Consider the following 22,047-nt stretch of genomic DNA (forward strand, 5'->3'; position numbering starts at 1 on the left):
GTCTGTGAGCACTGCATTTACGCTAGACTGCTTTCACAGAGCCGCCCTGACTCTGCCGAGAGCAGAATGGGTCTGTTTCCAAGAAGGACACCTCATCTTGTGAGCCACTGATGGTACTAAGTGAGGCAGTGGCTTGCTCCCACTTCAGTCTTAGCAGGCACGCTCTGGCTGTTGGGTCTCGGCAGCTGGAGGCCTTCTGGAAGCTCATGGCCAGAAGCCAGGCGAGGCAGCACAGAGGAGTGGGGCAGAGCAACAGTGGCGGCAGGAAGTGGAAGTGGCCTCAGTCTGGATGGATTTTAAAGGTCTCTTGGGATGGAAGCAGATGATTTAAAATTAAATAGCTTTAACCTTCAGCTGTCTGAGTTGTGAAAAGAAAATAACAACTAGGATAACCATTCACAATTTCCAACCTGGATGAACTGTATTTGTTATCAGGGTCTTTTAGTAATTTAGAAAGAAATGGCAGAAGAAGAACTTGAGTCCAAGACATGGAGTATTGTCCATTCTTTAGGGAAAACAGAAAGTCCCACAGTGGCCTCAGGCTTCGTGTAGACACGCCTCTCTGAGCAGAGGGCGCCGCAGCCAGCTCGAGGGCTTCTCCCCGGGACCGTGCAGCCCTTGACAGGACTCAGATGAACTCAGTATGAACGCTTCACCTGCACTGAACAGTATGTCCATTGTCTTAATGTTGCTATTAAACAAAATAAAGTGCCCCTCAGTTCTCGGTTTGTACGTAATTGGCAGTTTTTAATTATTTACATGCTATGTAAATGCAAGGTCCTGTTGTAAGGCAGTGCGCAGTAGAAGCCCCTGAGAGCCCTTCATCTCAAACCGAGACAGATACTCAGGTGATGTCTGAGCTTACAATAGGGAAGATATGATCTGCCATCATCTCTGCAGCACCTGTATTTCCAGAATATCATTGGATATCGTGTGGCTTTCAAACAGACACAAATAGGAAATGTGTGGCATCTGGTGTTTCTGGGTTTATACTGGATCCCAGAATGGGGGTCTGAAAGCCACTAGGAACAGTGACAGCCAGTGGCCTCACCTCCCAGGAAGGGCACTCATCCTCGGGGAAGGTCGGAAGCAGCCCTCCTGGGCAGAGACGTGAACCCGCAGCGCCTCAGAGATCTGGGCAGAACAAGACAGGAAGGGCAGCAAGTCACGTGTGCCAGTGACTTCTAAGGTCCCGGATGGCTCTGTGCAGACACACGTGGCCTCGTTTTGAGGAGTGCTGTGCTGTTCTCCTTCCTGACCAGGTTTCCAGCAGAGATCCAAGGCCGCAGAAGACTTGTAACAAACAGGAATCCTTATCTCAAAGTTTTTCTGGACATTATCTGTATGTTTGGTCTCCCCAGTTTGTTAGCAGTTTCAAATGCAGAAAACTCTTCTTCACCAAAACTGTTGTAGAAACTTATATTGCTATTAAGCAACACAATTTTTATCATGTATGATTAGCAGACAGTTTTTTCCTCTCTCTGTGCCTTCATATGTAATATGTCTAACTGCATCAGACCATCTGTACCACAATCCAGGGAAATGATCTAAAAATTCACTCATGAGGAAACTGAGGCATGGAAGTTAAGCGAATTGCCCAAGGTCACACAGTAAGTAGGGAAATAGCTTAATTAGTTTCTGCTAATTTACCCAACTTTTTTTTTTTACTATCTACAGAGAACAACTTGTTAAGCTCTATAAAATATAATTTTAGTCTTCAAGGTTTTATAAATCTGTATTAGGAATTTTTGATCAAATAAGTGAGTAAAATGATGGCGTGACTCTCACTTTCAGAAGATGAGAAATGGGATAAAGTAGTATAATGGTCACTGAAGAAACCCAGTAACATCTTTTATTTTTACTTTTTCAAGTAAAATTATATATATTTAAGGTGTACCACATGATGTTTTGTAATAAATATACATAGCAAAATGACCACTGTGTTCAAGCTACAGCTACCTAATGTTTACCAGTGTGACCATCTGTACCCACCTGATCACATAGGAGCAGGTGGGTACTAACTGTGTGATCTGTGGGTGGGGTGGGGTAAGAGAGCACCAGGGACCTACTCTCTCAGCACAGTTCCAGGACACAATACAGTATCATTAACTACAGTCCCCGTGCTAGCCTAGACTTACTCACCCTACACAACTGCTACTCAGTAGCCCTGGCCAACTTCTCCCCATTCCCCCCACTTCTCCACCCCTGGTAACCACCATTCTACTTTCCATGAATTCGAGTTTTTTAGATTCCATTATATACACACACACACAGTTTTATCTATCTACCTATATATACCTCTATATACATGTGTACTTAAACATGTAGATGTGTCTGTGTACATCTGTGTGCATACATATAGATGTATGCATGCATATAGCTTCCAGTAACCTTAAATAAGCATTGCGGTAGAAGAATAAAATCTATGTTTTAAATGTTTTACTCTATTTTGGCTATTGATTAAAGAAACTACATGTGTATTTATTAAGTGTGCATTTTAATAATTTCCATTATTTTTATAAGCAAGGTCTTCTACTTTATAAAGATATAAAATCATAATTTCAAAGTTATTTCACCAAAGAACTTTGGACTTGTCTTTAATTGTGCTAAAAATAACTGACTAGTGATTTTAGGAACCTCAGTTGTAAGTGGTTCTTAAGGCCATGGGATATATGCAGATTCAGTTTGTTTCACTATATTGAAAATAGCCACACTAGTCTGCTACATTTTACTGAGTCATTGGTTATCATTCATAAATAATTTTACAGAGTCTATAACTCCTACAACTTTAAAAAAAATCACAAAGCCCTTTGTAGCTTTTCTAGAATTTATCAGTTACTAAGGAAGTATCAGTGAGCTTTCGTCACCTAGCAGAGTTCAGCTGTCTGTTCAGTACTAAATTTAAGACTTAATTCCCATTTTTTACCGAAATTCATATCATATACTTAGGGTTGGGCAAAAGTAGGTTTACCTCGTATGTTTGGAAAATAAAGCAAACCCTGTTCCCTGGACTAACAACTGTAAACTTAACCTTTGCCCCACTCTGTCATCTTTCCTCTTGTATCTTTCCTTTTGAGCCCTGGGCCGGAGTGGATGCTGTGCTGGGACTCGGACTACGAGTGAGAGCGTCACCCAGGTAGTTGATTGTTGATGATTCAGAAGTTAGGACTCCCACGTTTTCTGTGATTGAACTCGACTTTCCTTTCTCCAGCCAAGAGATAGTGAGGTGCTGTTGTGAATGAGCTTATGCAGTGAACACTCTTCCACAGCCTATGGCACCTTTTCTATCCATTATACAGCCAAAGCAAGGTCCCCCCAAATGCTCCAGAGTCTCAGCATCAAAGGGAAGAAAGACTGTGTCATTAAGTAATGTGACCAAATAAGTAAATTGTTGAGAATTTCCCCCCACATTTTTTTTAATCCTCACCTAAAGATATGTTTTTATTCATCTTAGAGAGAGAGGGAGGGGGAGGGAGGGAGGGAAAGCAAGGGAAAGAAACATCAATCAGTTGCCTCCCATAAGCACCCTGACTGGAGACAGAACCCGCCACCTATGTATGTGCCCCGACTGGAAATTGAACCCGTCAGCTTTCGGTGTGTGGGACGATGCCCCGACCAACTGAGCCACCCGGTCAGGCCCACCCCCATTTTTTTTTTTAAATTTAAAATAGTCTCCAGGTATATACGTGGATTCCAAGAGTTCATACCAAACAGTTGTGCGCATACTGGTTGGTGGTTGATGTTGTCAGGCCTGTGACTGTTTTGAAAATCTAAACAAAGCTGGTGAAATTAACTTCAGTTTAGTTGTCTTAAAATAGCCAGAGCTAGAAACCCTGTCAATGTAAACTCCGTTAGGGATTTCTGGATAAACTTAACAACAAATGGAGATGGTATTTTTCATCTTGAGCCCAAGCAAGCAAATCTGTTTTTTCTAATGGCTTTTGAAACTTATAGTATTTACACTATTTCAGAAATTCACAGAATTACAGTTTAAGCCATTGGACTGTTCCTAGCATCTGAATGGCCAAAGGGAAATACATTTAAGGAGATTCCTAGCAGCTAGTCAACTTGAGAGCATTTTAGAGAATATTTATGTGGCAGGAAACAGCTCTGGGTAACTATGTTTTGGTGCTAGATTTAGCCCAAGTATATTTTCTCATACAGGAGAGATCATGATTCAGATAAGTAGAAAATCTAGAAAACTAAAAGAGATTATAAGTTAAATTGATCTGTAATATAATTTATAAGCCATATTAGTTCTTGCCTGTCATAAAAGAATTAAGTTGACTAGATAGCAACTCTGGTATACAGTCTCTTTTAGTAAATAACTACATTCTGAAAATTAGTCAGGGGCATTAACCTGTAATATGTATTATTAGGGGGGAAAGGAAACAGAAAATTTATGTATTAAATCAATTCATTAACACCATTTGGCTGCAGAAAGCTCAAATTTGGATTTTTAATATTGAATATTCTCATTGGCGGGTTCCCTCACCCTCTCATTATCATTATTTATGCTGTGTTTTTCAGGAATGTGTTTATAATGTTTCTATAGCAAACAGCATGTGAAGAATGAATAATTGAGCTTTGCTTGGCATTATTATTAGGGTGCATTTAGACATAAAGAAGAGGCACAAAAGCTGTGCTAAAGCTATACAGAGATTTAAAGAAAACTGCTTAAACATTAGACATGTTAAATAAAGTGAAATTGAGCACATATATCCTACTTTTATAAAATGCTTTCATGTAATATCTTAGACCTCATCCAAACCACCAATGCGACCCAACAGACAGAGAATATAGTTTTTAGTGAAAACCTGATAATTAGTTCTTCATATGTATATGTACACGTACATACACACAGTTGTATGACAGCTGAGTGCCATCCTGAGAGAGTTACTGTATCCTGTATACAGTAACAGGCTGGGCGACGTGTATCATACACCTGCTTTATCAGAAGGTCAATGAAAAACATCTTTACCAGTAAATATTTTAAAACTTTAAACTTGAATTGGATATATTCAGAAAGAAGATTTGACACACAAATTTTGGAACAACTGAAATAGCTCACATAGCTTCCTGCAGGGGTTTTCAATGACTTTTTTGCTTCATGGTCCATAGTGAGAAATACATTTGACATTGCAGCCCAGGACACACACACGCACACACAAGTAATTGGAACAAAAGTTTCAAGGAACAACATCTACCCTTGTGTGTAATGCATTCACTTCCATATTTTCTATTATATTAATTTCATTAAAAAAATTGCTCGTTAAGACCCATTAAATTGATTTCACAATCCAGTAATGAACTGCAAATCGAGATTCGACAATAGCAGCCTAAACAACAGTGTATACCGTGGCTCTTACGTGGCATCGCTAACAGAAAAACTACTGGCACCCAGTGCAGAATGGTCTACAAGGCGCATTGTACCGATGGAATTCAAGACAGTTACTGTCTCTCAGCCTTATGAGAACACAGTTATAAATTAAGAAGAAATGTCTTTTTTTGTGTGTTTAGAACATTTAGAAGACAATATCTAGGAACACGTATTTCTAAGAAATAAATCAGTGCTGTCATAATACTCCAAGAATCTAAAGATTTCTTGGACATGCTGCCCTTTCACGACAGGTCAAACACTTTTTCCCTTCTGGAACCAGGTGCTGGCGGTGAGAAACCAGTGAGCGACCACAGCAGGCCCAGGTCATGTTCATACCCCCAGGGAACAATGATCTGACTTTTTCCTTCTTTATAGAATGGGAAAATGGCCCCCCCTCAGTCTCTGTGATAGGGAGGGAAGCTGTGCTTTTAGATGTTTTTGAACTACAAGGCAGCAGTACTCACAATTAGGTGTTTAACAAGTGGCTCTGATACCGGCCATAATAGTAACAGAGAGAGACAACCAGGTTCCTGCGAGGGAAGGCCAGGGGCTACAATGGCGCCATTCCCTGCTCTCCTTTCTGCCTGGAGCACAACAGGATTGCAAGCAATGGCAATATTTTTTTAAGTAAATGTATCTGGAACATTAAAAAAAAAGTTTTCCCTAAGTGTAGCAATCCAACTTATGTTTTGGAATCTGATACCAAAATAAGAGCAGTTCCATGGGCCTGCCTTTCAGTCCCCCCTTCCTTCCTACAGGTTTGTGAACTCCCTTCTCAAGGTGCTTTTCCATCCACGTGTGACTTCCCCTGCTGTGGGCAGACGGTGAGAGCCTGTTCTAGACGTCCCTGAGGCCCCACGCTATCCCAGTGTTCTGTCTCACCTTTCTCTGGCTCCTAGAGACAGGAGATGGAACACAAGAGTGCACTTTGCTTGTTTAGCAGGAACTCTTTCTGTTTCTATGGCCATAATGTAAAATGCTGTGTATTCCCACCAATGGCTAGCCCCATGCCTCCATCGCGCCTGTCATTTGTGACATACTCCTGTATAATCCGTGTGCATGTGCGCACACTTGGAGGGGGGAATGACAGACAAACAGAGAGATGGGTAGTGATGCAGCTAATGAAGCAGCTATTTCTCTCTTATCCACATTGTAGAGGTAATGTGACTTGTTCAGCACGGCACAGCTAGTTACAAACAGCCAGATTTTAAATCTAGATTAGTATGATGTCCAAACTCAGGCTATACTCATGTTATCTGTGCTCAACGTACTTTCGCAATTATCATCTTTGCTTAATCAGCTTTAGGTTTTTAGAGCAGAGTTGGGTCTACAGAAAAGTTGAGCAGGAAGTACAGGGAGTTCACACACACTCCCTCTCCCCTCTGCCCTCAGTGTTCCTGTTAACAGCAGGCACTGGTGTGGTACACGTGTTACACTCGATGAGCCCATGTTGGTATGGTATTAACTAAATGGCCGGGGGTTCACTCAGTGTTGTGTATTCTGTGGGTTTTGCCAGATGCCTGATGTCATGGGTCCGCATACAGTATCACAGAAAATGCTTTTGTTGCCGTAAACATGTGCTGCTCACCCATCCCCTGCCATCTGCTGGTCTTTTTCCTATCTCTGTAGTTTTGTCTTTTCCCAAATGTCATAAACTTGGAATCACAGACTGGCTTCTTTCACTTAACAATATACAGTTCCTCTGTGTTGTTTGTGGCTTTATAGTTCATTTCTTTTTATTGCTGAAAATTATTCCTTCGTATGATGCACCAGTGTCTGTCTGTTCATCTGTTCACTCATTGAAGGTTGTCTTAGCTGCTTCCAGTTTGGGGCAATTGTAGATTTTTGTGTGGACATTTTTCGCACCTTCTTTGGGTAACTGCCTAGGAGAGTGATTATGGGATCATATGGTAGACCTATGTTTAGCTTGTTAAGAAACTGGATGTCTTCCAAAGTGGCCGTGCCGTTTTCCATCTCAACCAGCAATGAATGAGAGTATCTGATGCGCCACGTGCTCCCCCGCACTTGGCACTGTCAGCATTGGTCTGGATGCAGTTTGTTTAGCCATTGACCTATTGAGAGGCCTCTTGCTTGCTTCCAAGTTTTCGCAATTATGAATAAAACTAAACAGTCACGTGCAGGTTTCTGTGTAGACATGTTTTCAACTCCTGTTGGCAAGTATTAAGGCGTGCAGTTGCTGGGTCATGTGGTATGAGTGTTTCATTTTGTAAGGGACTGCCAAACCGTCTTCCAAAGTAGCTGTGCGTTCTGTGTCCTCACCAGTAACGAGTGAGAGTCCCTGTTGCTCCACACCCACGTCAGCATTTGGTGGTGTCAGTGTTTGGGATTTTGGCCATTCTGATAGGTGTGTAGTGGTACCTCACTGTTGTTTAATTTCCAGTTCTCTAATGACATGTGATAGTGAGCATCTTTTCAAATGCACGTTTGCCTTCTGTATATCCCCTTTGATGAGGTGTCCATTCAGATCTTTCGCCTGATTTTTAATGGGTTGTTTTCTTATTGTTTGTATTATATAATCATCTATTATTGATTTGATATGATAATAATATATTGGGTTATACATCCCAATATTATATTTTATGTTATTGCTATATATTATTATTGCTATCTCATATTATGCATTTTAAGAATTCTTCGTATATTTTTTTTTCCAATTGAAATCGTAGGCATCCCTCTAGCACGGAGATTTCTGAACCACTCACTGTTCCCTAATGCCACTCAGGGACTAACTAGCCTGGGCTCACAGCACCACCGTCTGGAAAGCCTGCCTCCAGATCTACCTGTCAGAGTCCCACTCAGGTTCAATGCTGTGTCTTCCCTGAGCCTTCCTTAACACCCTCCAAGTCCTGCCTCTCCCCATCTGGAATTCCCAGCCTTTAGTTTGGACTACTCATGCTTCTTCTTGCTGTGCCTTCCTCGTTTATCGTTATATGAGGAGCAGTTCGACCTCACTTTCAAGTTAATAAGAACAGAGTTGACCTAAGAGTCATTGTATTCTTTAAATCACTTCTCCTAGCATCTTAAATATAGCTGGTACACAGGGTATCTGTTGAATCACCCTGAGAAATATGATGAACGCTACACGGAAAACACGTTGGGGAGAGGGGTGGGCCCGAGTAATGCTGGCGTGTCTTGCCGCTTACTGTAAAAGAGGTGTCTTGCCCTCAATAACTGTTGCCACTTTACCCCTGCCTTTTAGATTAATGATAAGATTTTAGTAATTAGTTTACTTGGAAAACTTCCACATATTACCGAATCTACATAGACATAAAAGTGAAATGCAGCCTTGTACTTCTGTCTGGGGTCACTTCCCAGGGTCGGGCGCCTCCGGACAGATGTTAGTAGAGGTCATTAGTATGGACCAAATTATGAATTTTGGTTGATGTGACTTTTCTTAAAAGCTTTTCAATAAAAATAATGCTTGTATAGTTTTAAAACACTGAGTAGCTTAGAAGGCTCTATTCTATTACTTTTTCTTTCTTTTTTTTTTTTTTTGCTATCTGGTTTTTAAAGGAAATAATACCTTTAACCATTTTTGGTTTTTATTCTCTAGGTGTTTGTCTTTATCTCTAAATAAGGTGGTTAGGTGTCTATTTCTTGAATTTTTTTCAACCTTAAAAATTGTCTATAGTTTCCTGCTATAATACCTACATTTAAAAAAAAACCCTGTAAATTCTCTTTTGGGATGAAAATTTTATTTTCTATCTTTGTCACCAGTGCTATAACCCTCTCTGGTCTCTGTTTTATTTAAATGAAGGTAACAACAGGAAATAGGGGGACAAATTTGTTTTAAACCTTATTACTGCAAGAAAACTTCATAATTTAAATTTATAGTCATATAAATTTGGAAACCTGTAATCAACTTTTAGAAAAATTTATTTAGGTCCTTTTGATATGTTTTACTTGTGTATCACAGTTTCTGGGAATGCACTCAAAGCTGAAAAGGGTGAAATATCTATGGTTTTCTTAAAGTAGTCACATTTAACAGAGGTAAAAAGTTCAATGTGATAATTTAGCAACTGTTGTTTTCTTGCAGCATTCTATTCCATAGATGTAACAAAACAATGAAAGAAAGATGATGATTGCAAAATGCCATTTGCGAAAGGAAAAATACCAATGGAAATGTGCTAATGGAGATGATTTACAGTGACCCAGAAAGGACCTCATGTCTGCCAGTGTGCTGACCTCTGTGTTTGTTCCCTACAGAATGGATGACCTATTGATTGGGGCCCCTCTCTTTATGGAACGTGAATTCGAGAGTAACCCTAGAGAAGTGGGTCAAGTTTACCTGTATATGCAAGTGAGCACTCTCCTCTTTGAAGACCCGCAGGTCCTCGCAGGCACCGAGGTTTTCGGAAGATTTGGTAGCGCTGTGGCACACCTAGGAGACCTGAATCAAGATGGATACAATGGTAATTTGTAGCTGTGTGGGAAGGGTTTGTGTTGCATGATTCAGGGTTGCTGTCTCCTGGATGTTTTGAGACATTCACAGTGGGGTGTGTGATACAGTTGATTTTTAATAAACTATCAACAATCTCAAGGCAATTTAAAATGTATATGTTTTGATTAATGTAAGTGTTACATGGAAATTTTCTCAAGTTGATTTAGGGTGTTATGTAACAGCTCTAAATAAAGGCAGTGGTCATTTTTAAAATTGATATTTGGATATAGTGACTGGAGAAGAACTAGAGAATCTTCTATATGTACCAAGTCAAGAATGAATACATATATGTTCGTATATTAGCAAGTATATGGCCTTCTGATTAATCTGCATGGGTCATGTATAGGTGACGCTGAATTTTAATTGGTCTGTAAACTTCAGCTGACAGTCAGCTTCAATGTTTGCAATAAAATAGTGTTAAATTCTTAGTTTAAGGTTGTGGTTCTTTAAGTTAGAAATTTGTGAATGTCTTATAAGTACTCTCTCCTCAACATGCAAGCTCACACAAAATCTTGGATACATTTTCAGGGCTTTTCAGTTAAGAACAAACACGTAGTGGGTTTCTTGATTGAACTTCAAGGAATGAATAGGAATTTGCTTTCACAAAATAGCCTAAGGGGTTATTCTCACTGGATCAGTATCCATTAGTACTTTTGGCAGGTATTGGTATTAAGTATCTTGTATTGTACCTTTTGTGTTGAGTGGATAAAAGACATCAAATAATGAACTCTTGCTGCAGTACTACCAATTTTCACGAGAAACTTAGTAAGCCCTTTGGATTATATGGTACTGCTCTTTGATTGTGCTTAATTGTAGTTCAAAACATTCTTCTTTATTTACAAAACACATTCATGTGTCTCTGTAGACGTTGCCATCGGCGCGCCCTTTGCAGGCCCAGATGGACGAGGCAAAGTGTTCATTTACAACGGGAACCCGCACGGCCTAAACACCAAGGCTTCCCAAATTTTGCAAGGAATGTGGGCCTCGCAGGCCATGCCTTCTGGCTTCGGCTTCACGTTGAGAGGAGACTCGGACATAGACAAGAACGATTACCCAGGTAAGGTTTTCTTTCTTTTCCCTTGAGACAGTCCACTTCCTGCAAGGAGCCCGTTCCCTGGGAAATGCATTGTGTGTAAGCAGCTCTCTCAGACAGGTGAAGGCCAGGCTCACCCAGGGCACAGGGTCTTTCTGGGGTTCCAGAGTGACTTTCACGAGAATTTGAAGGTAGACAAAACAAACACTCCCTTTCCTGTCAAAAAAGAAAAGCGAGAAGACTTTTTATAGCCAGGGGGGAGTGGGGTGGGGACAGTGGGAAGAGGGGATTACAGGAACTACTATAAAGGACACATGGACAAAATCAAGGGGGAGGGTGAAGGTGGGGGAGGGAGGTGGGTTCAGCTGGGGTGGGGTGGAGGGATGGGGAGAAAAGGCATACAACTGTAATTGAATAACAATAAAAATTAAAAAAAAAACTGCTGTGGACATAAAACTTGTTGACTCTGCCAACAAAGATTTCTATTAGAAACCTCTCAGTAGTTTGGTCTCCATCGACAAAGACAGCTGTGCCGGATACCCTTCTAGAGCACTTTATTTTACATGTTCCCTTTTGATCTTGTAGTTCCTATTACTTAACTTGTGAACCTCATCGTTGCTGCCCTAAAGCTCACGCTTTTAGAGCATAAATATTTTCCAGCCATACTTCGGGCTTTCCAAAGATAGAGTGAACATTTTAAAGTGAAGCAAAAAGAAGTGGCTCATAACAGAAATCATAAACTATCCTTGATTACCTAATTCATACCGAGGACGCATGTGAGCCCGTGGAGCAGGGCGCTGTCATTGGCGTTCTGTGCAGGCCCTGTGAAAACCGGGACTGGCTTTAAAGAATTGTTTCAGTAATCAGGGTTTTCAGCAGAGAACATTAGACTTCTTGGTTTGAGGGTTCAGTTTTCACTTTTATGTTGGTTATGTTAAGATGGTTTCAATAAATACTTAGAAATCATTAATAGTTAACTGACAGCTTCAACTATTTATTAAAGCCTTGTCTCTTTCCACCACCCCTCCCCTAATTGAGCATTTTCCATATGTAGAGCTTTTTCTGCTGTGGGGCAGCATTCCAGTCCACTGACTGCCTAAATATGCATCACTAATTTCAGTGGTTCGGCCTTCTCTTCCCCTCTGGGATCAGGCAAAAAGGATATGCAACATGTTCTTACACATTTTTAAGGAATAGTTCATGGCACTAGCCTGGACATTTCAGTGGGCTCCGAGTGGATTAGCATAGCTTTGTACATGAATTCGTACACAAATGCGTCCTACCTGCAGCAATTCCAAGAACATCTAGTTAAATTTATCTTCATAGGTTATACTGTGTGAGTCTAATCAGTGATGGTTAGTTTTTGTTATTTTTGAGGGGGGGGCCTCACATGTAATGTATTCTATATTAAATAACCCAAAATTTATATCCTCTATGTGATTTCTTCTCAAAATATATTGTATGTTGGGGTGATTAATGACACTCAACTCCTGGGTTGCAGTTTTAGACAAACAGTTAATTTAGAAAGTTAGTGCTATTTATCAGGCTGTGCCTCAGATAAGGTTAAAGGAAATAAAGGGTGTATCAGGGAAATAGCCAGTCCACTGACTTCCTGTGAAGTCTCCTAAGAAAGGGCCAGGGAGGAGAGGAATATGAAACAAGTTTTCTCTCCAAGAATATTTCCTCCAAGGAGGGAGGGGAGAAAAAGGCGTAGAACAGGGAACAGAGAGGCTACCTATTAAGTATGTCTTTTTCATCCTCCTTAACAATTAGAAAAAGGTCATTTGAGGCCATTTGCTAGTCAATATCTTATCTACTGAGGTTGATTTGATTCACAGTGACTGGTGACGTTAATGCAGTGTATACTCATCTGTCTGTCAAGCAAACGTTCTCCACTATGGCGAGACCATCAGTGCCACTGAGCTGAATTTTTATCCCTTATGATAGTCTTGAGGCTTTCAGAGTTCCTCTTAATTAGACCTGGTTCTGATCCCAATTCTGTCTCCTAAATGGGAATGTAGGTGTCTTGTGATTTATGATCCTATTTAACATTTTCCCTGATCCTTATCTTCTTGCAAAAAGAATGCCACCCAAAATAAGCCTTTTTTTACATTGACACCAAATCCCCAGCGACCTCTTGAGAGGAAAACTGTCTAATAGGTGGGCGACTAGGCCTGGTAACTAGCATAGCGGGTTTGAAACGTGCAGGCGTACCTCTGGAAGTAGACATGTAACTTCCCCATTCTCCTATAAGTGAATCCCGTTTAGCTCTCAAGCCTCCATTTGCACAAAGGTGGAAAGCCTTACTCATAAGGTCACTTCTAGATTCAGACTTAATCTCACCGAGCAGAGTGCCGGTGAGCAAGGAAAGGGGAATCAGACTGTTGTCAGGTCCCCATCCCTCACTGATGAGCCGTGTGGCCGTGGCTGAGAGATTGGATTTCTCTGAGCTTCTGTTTTCTTTCCTGGTATTATGGGGCTACTAATACCCACTTCACTGGGTTGTGTGTGCTTACGCTTTCTAGGTTGGGAAAGGTTTTATTTTTTTCTTTTTTTACGGAATATTGTGAAATGGCTTATAATAGAAAGGGCTATCAGTCCGATGAACATGAACAGAATCAAAGCTACTTAACCTCTCAGACATGTCAGGCCAGCGAAGATTTTGAAAACCTGCATTCTAGGATGCTGGAGGTAGATGACAGGTTTAAAACTTAATGCCACTGTTTTCTAGCTATATACAAATGACCTCTAGTTTCTTAACCTCTCTGACTTCAGTTTCCTTACCTGCAAAATAAGATAATTGTATGTTGGTATAAAAATGAAATTAGATTGCTTATAGAATGAAATGTGTGGTTACGTTAAAGTGAGATTATATAGAAAACATAGTTTATTAAATGACAGCTCTTCAAACAAATTTTAAAACAAGACTATATTTTGGAGGTATTCTTTTTCTCAGGCACACTAACTTATATTATTTTATTTTGCTTATTGGGTTCCCATAGTCCACAAGCTTAATTTAGAGTGTGACATTTCCTTCCCCTGCCCCAGACACATAGGACTGTGGGAGTAAGAACACAGCTACAGAGACCCTGCTGGGTTGAGAACCATTCATACTGTTCCCATGGTTGGGTCCTCACTGGAGGCGTCCCCTGCTGTTGTGAGGCTGCTGCCCAGCTACGGTTTAATTCCACCACTCACCCATCCCCTGGGGAGATGAGGCATAAAGGACTTCTACCATCTCACAACTATGATTTACTGGGTACCAGGAATGGAAAAAGCTCTTCCTCTCAACCCCTTAGCCATTTGGGGGTGTTTAATTTCATAAAAATTAGGCCCAAGTTAGGATGAGGACAATGGCAATTGAAAGAAAGGAACTGACAAAACAGGGTAAATGGAAAATAGACAAGACTTGGTAATGACAGGCTACGATGGAAGACAGAGGAGGGGGGCGGGTGGGAGGAAGACACGATGTTAAAGATGAGCCTGGAATTTTGATTCAGTGTCCCAAGAAAAGTAGGGCATAATGGATAGACATGGGAGATTCAGTTGTAAAAACATGGAGATTCTGTTATAGAAACAATATTTGGAATCATTTTTCTAACATCTAGCTTAACCACTCAGTGTTGTTTTTAGACTTCTGATGATAAATACAAGGGGAGGCCCCCCAAAACCAGAATTTATTTATAAAATATTGTGTATTTATCTTACATGTTTAAACTTCAGTCGCCTTCAAAGCACTCTCCATTTGATGCAATACACCTGTGGAGATGTTTTTGCTACTGTTCAAAACAGTATTTTAACTTGTCGATTGTGATGCCTTTTAGTGCTTCTGCCATTTTTGTTTCACCTCTTCCACATTTGCAAAATGTTTCCCTTTGAGGACTTTTTCATCCAGGGAAACAAAAACAAGTTGCTCAGGGTGAGAGCAGGTGAATAGAGAGGGCGGGGCATGGGGGTCGTGCTGTTTTTTGGTCAAACACTGCTGAACACTCAGTGGGGTGTGGGCAGGTGCGGTGATAAATCACCCCATGATGAAATGGGCAAAAGTGTTGTCTTAAAAAAAATTCCCTGAAGCCGAATGCAGCCTCTCACAACAAAGCCAGCTGGTACACTGATACAGATGGGTTCCTAGAACACAGAACACTCACCTAGCGGGGGAAGACTGTACTACAAGGGGCCCGCCCTCTAAAAATAATTCTGGGGTTTTTGGGGTCCCCCCTCATATTGTCATCAGCACGCATACATAAATGGGAGTCATAAGTACTTTTTATTGCTGGCACCACAATTTTTTTCCTATTCAAAAATTAGATGTGTTCAGGTTTCTACACTGGTGCTCACTGGAAAACTAGGGTTGACCAGAGGAGTATCTTACACATTAATTGAGTGAAGGCATTTCAGAGAAGAAACAGCTGTGATGGTCAGGAATCCCTGAAATTCCATGATCTTGTCTAATTCTGTTAAACATGATTGTATAACAAGGCCATCTGCTAGATGCATAGTCCAGACACTGGCGGGTGGAGGAGGGACGTGCTGGTTTTGCTGAGGAGTAGAAATCACACAGGCGATAACAACCGGAGGAAGACGTGGGCTGAATGCCAAGGCTGTCATTGTCTTGTTCAGGCCCCCAACAGGCGGTGAGGAGATAGTGAAGCCATCTCAGGCGATTACACCAACTGTAACAAAATGACCCATTTTCTCTTGTAGTAAGTGCTGCGTGTGTGTGTTTGTGCAAACAACCCAGCAAGAGAGGAGCTATACATGAAAAGAAATAAAAGGGTGGCTTTTATTTTTGGCTTTTAACCAAAGAGAATAATGCATTTTATCAAACCTTGAGCTCCTTCGAATTGATATGAAGTTTATTTTCACTTCTCAAGCCGCTCCTCAAGTTTTTATGAAAAGCATTATATTCGTCTTAAGCAAGATTTTCATCATTTTATTATAAACACATTAGACATGAGTATTACATTTTTTATAAAAAGACCTTGTGATGGGGGAGGGGACCCTGAATGAAAGAAGGTGGAGGCATTAGCCAAACAACAGATTCGCGTGGCCCATGGACGCAGACACAGCGTGGTGACGGCCAGGGGAGTGGGGCGCAGGGTGGAGGTGGGCAAAGGCAGGGGAAAGCGGGAACAGCTGTAATAGTGTCAACAATAACAAGAAACTTAAAAAAAGATCTTGTGAATTTAGATCAAGTTGAATTAATTAACAGAACGAGTTCTTGGACTTGACTCCATCAGTGTCATAAAGAGAAGTAAAAATGAGTGGAGATAAAAGGTTCTAGAACCAGTTCCCCCAAGACAGCGTGACTTCAGTAGCCCTCCCGGCCTTGCTCCTTTCACCTGAAAGTGACGTGGATGTATGGGTTACTTCTCCAGGGTCCGTTTGAACTCTAAACTTCGATTCCATAATCCAAGCTCTAAATTTGCTATCTCCCCAGACTTCTGTGTGAAATTGGGTAGATTATTAGGGCCCTATCTTTGGGGAAAAATAGATTTAATGGAACATACAAGATTTTTTTCTTAACTTTTTCTACAAAATAACTTAAGACTGACAGAAAAGTTCCAAAAATAATAGAGTCCTATAAACCCTTCTCCCAGCTTCCGTAATGTTAGCATATTATATAACCATAGTGCACTTAGCTATTAACTAGTCTGTAGAACTATTAGAAATTCTAAGAGAATTTCGCCGTCGGTCCCACTAGTGTCCTTTTTCTAGTCCAGAACCCAGTCTGGGATCTCACGTCACAGCTGGCTGTCATGTCCCCTTAGTGTCCTCCAATCTGTGACAGTGCCTTGATCTTCCTTTGCTGCCATGGCTTTGCCACTTTTGAAGAATATGGATAGACATTCTGAAGCATGTCCTTGAATTTAGATTTGTCTGGTGTTTGCATTTTTGGCAAGAACACCACACAACCGATGCTGTGCCCTTCTTAGTGCATCGCAGCTAGAAATACATGGGGTCTACTGTCTTATTTGCACTTAGGTATCAGCTAGGTTCCCACTGTAAGATTCCTATTTTCCCTTCATAATGATAAGTATCCTTAGAGCCAGGGTGTCAAACTCATTTTCACCGGGGGCCACATCAGCCTCACGGTTGCCTTCAAGGGGCTGAAATAATTGTAGGACTGTATAAATGTAACTGCTCCTTAACTGTTATGGAGTTAAAATTACATCCGGCCCTTCGAAGGCAACCGCGAGTCTGATGTGGCTCCCGGTGACAATGAGTTTGACACCCCTGCCTTAGAGACACTATGCAAACATCCTGGGTTATTTTCTCATTCTATCATTGCCCACTAATCTTAGCATCCACTGATGACTCTCCCTTGCAACAATTAGTACTGCTTAATTGCAATTTTCTATGTCCATTATTCCTTCTACATTTATTAATTGCAATTCTAATATAAGAAAAAGAGGTCTTTTCTATCCATTTATTTATTCAATATGTTATATCTGCATGGATCCATGGACATTTATTTTATGAGCTATACTCCATTACTATATATACATATATATTTTGCTTAAGTTGTCCCATATCTGGTCAGTGGGAATCCCTTCCGGTTGGTTCCTGTGTTCTTCTACCATCTCCACCCTCTAACGAGCAATTCCTTACTTTCTGACACCATCACATGTTTCAGGCTCATCTTGTGTTTCCCAGCTCAGTGCTGGAATCAGCCATTCCTCAAAGTCCTGTAGTGCCTTTTTTTGAAGAATGGTGTTTAGAGACCAAGATCTGGACACCAGGTGTTCTCGAGGCTGCTGGAGTGTTGAGATACGACCTGGGGTGCACTGAACTCTCCAGAGTGCCAGGTCCCCTTACATTAGAGCTACATTTTAAGCCATTGATGTCACTTGAGCTGAATAAATTACATTTTTATTATTCAGTCTGTATTTTGTAAGTCAGTATTTTTGCATTTCAGTTGTCAATAACAGGTGGTAGGGCACTATTTAATACTATTAATACTTTTTAGTATTAATAGTATTTAGCTAATGCTATTTAGCTAATGTTGAGGACAGCCACCAATGTTCTTCATTTTTAAAGATGGTGATGATAGTAGAATACTGATTATATAATGTTGAAGAGATTGTGCTTGGAAATACAGTTTATTAATTTATTCAACAAACACTTACTGAGTGCCTTTCATGTGCCTGTGACTCTTCTGAGTTTTGAGGATACAGCACTGAATTAAACAAAGACCCTGCCCTCGTGGGCCCGAGTTCAAATTCTAGCTGTAACAATGGCTGGCTGTGTAACCTTACTCAGCCTCCTTAAGCCTCAGTCCTCTTGGGTAAAACAGGTATATCAACGCCTAATAACAGTCCCCATTTAAAGGGGGCTATGGATGTTAGGTTTGATACTATGTATAAAGCAGTTGGCACTGTGAATAATAACTAGTTACAATCATTAACTATTGATGACAAATGACATATTGATACCGTTTGACATAATCCATGCCCTTAATAAACAGTGAAGTCATGGAGATAAATCATCCCACTGGTAACTGTAATACAAGACAGTGTAAGAGAAGAGTTTTAAGGTTAAAAAATAATGAATGAGTTAAAAAGAAAAAATTCTTTTAGCTAAAATGTTTGAAGAAAGCTTCATGGGGGAAGTAACGGTTAAGCAAGGTCTTAAGATGCAGGTATGATTATGACGTGGTTACAGGGAGAAGGGATTCCAGAAGAAGACCACAGCCTGAGCCAAGACTCGGAGATAAGGCAAATTTGGAAACGAATTTGTCCAAACTGATGGGAGCGCTAACGAAGAGAGCCAATGAAAGTTAGATTTGGGACAGGTAATAAATACTAGAGGACATTGAATAGCATGTGGAATAGCTGGTGTTTTGTTAGGAAAATAATGGAGAAAGAAAACATTTTAGATTTCAAAATGACACTTCAAGAACTTCAGTCTTTAGCACTCACCAGAATGAGTTGTAATGAAAAAGAAAGTTGAGGTCAAAGGTCATTACAGTATCCCAGCTGAGAGCAGTGCTCTGAACCACTGAGCCAGGTGAGTGCAAGGGTAGTGCCACTGGGCGGCGTGAGAGTGTTTGGGGATAGACAGCCCCAGGAGGCATTCCGCTCTTCCAGAGGGCAAGATCTGGCGGATAACTAACCAGCCTCCCAGGCTTTAGGGAGATGGTTGGGAGCAGATGGTTGTGCACCCTTCTCAAGAGATCCCACTGCCTATGCCTTCAACCTGGAAACGACCTTTAAATTCAGAGGTGTGTTAGTAAATGTTTAACAAGCAGATCTGCAAGGGAACAAAAGCCCAAATCTGTAGCATTTACCAGTTTCCATTGTGTAAATATTCCTACCGTGGTTGAGTCCAAGCCTTGTGCTGAATTACACAATTGCTCTGTGCACACCTGAGAGGGACTGGCACACCCACCTGCCTCTTCCCAGCCACGCGCCAGCGTGCTGACGTTCTATTTTTGTGATAGCGCTCCAAGGGGGATCTGGGTACACGATCTTCTGTTTCGATTTAGAAATTCACAGGTCCAGGTTGAGAATGACTGTTGTCTATATTCACAACTGCATTTATGAAAGAAAACACAAAGATTAACGACAGTCATTTTCAAGTTCAGTGGCGTAATATAAAGAACTTATTTCTCCAGCCTTAAATGAAGACATCAAAGTTTGAAGAATCATGTCTCTAAAACAGGTATTTCTATTTTGTTTATTCTGATGTGAAGATCTGTGAGAACCATCATCTGCTTCATTTCTGGCTCAACTTTGAAAAGGCCATGCATATTTAAAATCATGTCTTATATATATATTTTTTAAATTACTTATTGTTGTTCAATTACAGTTGTCTACATTTCCCCCCCACCATGCCCCCCCACCCCAGCCAAACCCACCTCCCTCCCTTGTTTCCACCCTACCCCTTGGTTTTGTCCATGTGTCCTTTATAGTAGTTCCTGAAAACCCTTCTCCTCACTATCCCTTCCTCCCTCCCCTCTGGCTATTGTTAGATTGTTCTTAACTTCAATGACTCTGGTTATATTTTGTTTGCTTTTTTCTACTGGTGATTATGTTCCAGTTAAAGGTGAGATCATATGGTATTTGTCCTCACCGCCTGGCTTATTTCACTTAGCATAATGCTCTCCAGTTCCATCCATGCTGTTGCAAAGGGTAGGAGCTCCTTCTTTCTCCCTGCTGTATAGAATTCCATTGTGTAAATGTACCATAGTTTTTTTGATCCACTCATTTACTGATGGGCACTTAGGTTGCTTCTAGCACACTAGCCATCAGAGGGGAAATTAAAACCACAATGAGATACCACTTCACACCAGTAAGAATGGCCATCATAAACAAATCAACAAACAAGTGTTGGAGAGGATGCGGAGAAAAGGGAACCCTAGTGCACTGTTGGTGGGAATGCAGACTGGTGAGGCCACTGTGGAAAACAGTATGGACTTTCCTCAGAAAACTAAAAATGGAACTGCCTTTGACCCAGCAATTCCGCATTTGGGATTATACCCTAAGAGCCCTGAAACACCAATCCAAAAGAACCCATGTGCCCCAATGTTCACAGCAGCATAATTTACAATAGCCAAGTACTGGAAGCAACCTAAGTGCCCATCAGTAAATGAGTGGATCAAAAAACTATGGTACATTTACACAATGGAATTTTACGCAGCAGAGAGAAAGAAGGAGCTCCTACCCTTTGCAACAGCATGGATGGAACTGGAGAGCATTATGCTAAGTGAAATAAGCCAGGCGGTGAGGGACAAATACCATATGATCTCACCTTTAACTGGAACATAATCACCAGTAGAAAAAAGCAAACAAAATGTAACCAGAGACATTGAAGTTAAGAACAATGTAACAATAGCCAGAGGGGAGTTGGGAGGGGATAGTGGAGAGAGGGTCTACAGGAACTACTATAAAGGACACAAGGAGAAAATCAAGGGGGAGGGTGGAGGCTGGGGAGGGAGGTGGATTGGCTGGTGTGGGGTGGAGGGATGGGGAGAAAATGCAGACAATTGTAACTGAATAAAAATTTAAAAAAAATTTTAAATAAAAAAAAATTTAGTAATAGCAAAGAAAATGCCTAAAGGTAAAGAATTTAAAATCTAGCCAGGCAATTTATCTTGAGTTTCTATCTGTGAAACATCAGTCCAGACAAAGGAAGTGAATAAGTAAGACTAGAACAGTGAAACTAGTAGATTATCTAACTCAGTGAATGATACTATGTTTAACAATTGATTCACTACAATTCATGTAGAAAGCCTAAAGGAAATAAAATAAACTTGAGACTTACCATGTGAAAAATATATATATAACCAGAGACATTGAAGTTAAGAACAATCTAACAATAGCCAGAGGGGAGGGGGGAAGGGATAGTGGGGAGAAGGGTTTTCAGGAACTACATAAAGGACACATGGACAAAACCAAGGGGGAGGATAGAAGCAGGGGAGGGAGGTGGGTTTGTCTGGGGTGGGGTAGAGAGGTGGGGAGAAAATGCAGACAACTATAATTGAACAACAATAAAATAATTTAAAAATTGGAAAAAAACATTTTTAAAAAACCAAAAAAACTTCTTGCCTTGCTGTGGGGGCAGGGAGGGGACGGGAGGATGTGGAGGAGTCAGAATAAGTTCCCTTTTATTAGAACCTCCACATTATTTTTGACCTCCCCTTGCATGTTCTTTCCGTGAGTCATTTTAATTTATTAATATGCAATTTAAAAGCCATATTTTAGTGTACTTTACTTGAAGCTTCCCTTCCGTCTTTGCACACCCTGGACATTTTCCCAGAGTTCACTTCCCATTTAGGAACTCAGTTCAAATGTCACTTCCTCAGGAAGCTTTCCCTGACTGTTGTCCTTCCTCTAAAAACATCTCACATTGAAATTATACATTTGTGTGATTTGTGTGATTATTTGCCCGATTAGACTGAACATTTTATTAGTGGATGGCAAGCACTGGCTTTGGTTGTGCTCCTGTGGGATCCCTAGTGCCCAAAGCAGTGGCCGACACCTAGTAAATATTTGTTAAATGAATGAATGAGTGAGTGAGTGAACGAAATTTCCTCACAGCCACACACCTTGTCATTTAAACTGTTGTTCTCCTCTCTCTTTACCTGGCCTCTCTCTTCCAGCTCTATATAAATCTAGTAAACGATTTTACTCCTGTGCAGACTAAGAATGGAAGTGTATGTAGAGACGA

General features: G+C 40.8%; 1 protein-coding gene across 1 annotated transcript in view; it reads left to right on the forward strand.

Moving 5' to 3' along the window:
- ITGA8 (integrin subunit alpha 8) overlaps window positions 1-22,047 on the forward strand; it is a 176,908-nt gene that overhangs the window by 54,525 nt on the left and 100,336 nt on the right. Inside the window, exons 12-13 of the mRNA XM_024578009.3 lie at window positions 9,608-9,813; window positions 10,708-10,899. Of these exons, the coding sequence (XP_024433777.1) occupies window positions 9,608-9,813; window positions 10,708-10,899 (398 nt within the window). The remainder of the gene's footprint in view (window positions 1-9,607; window positions 9,814-10,707; window positions 10,900-22,047) is intronic.

The sequence above is a fragment of the Desmodus rotundus genome, chromosome 4 (assembly GCF_022682495.2).
Source record: "Desmodus rotundus isolate HL8 chromosome 4, HLdesRot8A.1, whole genome shotgun sequence".
NCBI classification, from domain to species: domain Eukaryota; kingdom Metazoa; phylum Chordata; class Mammalia; order Chiroptera; family Phyllostomidae; genus Desmodus; species Desmodus rotundus.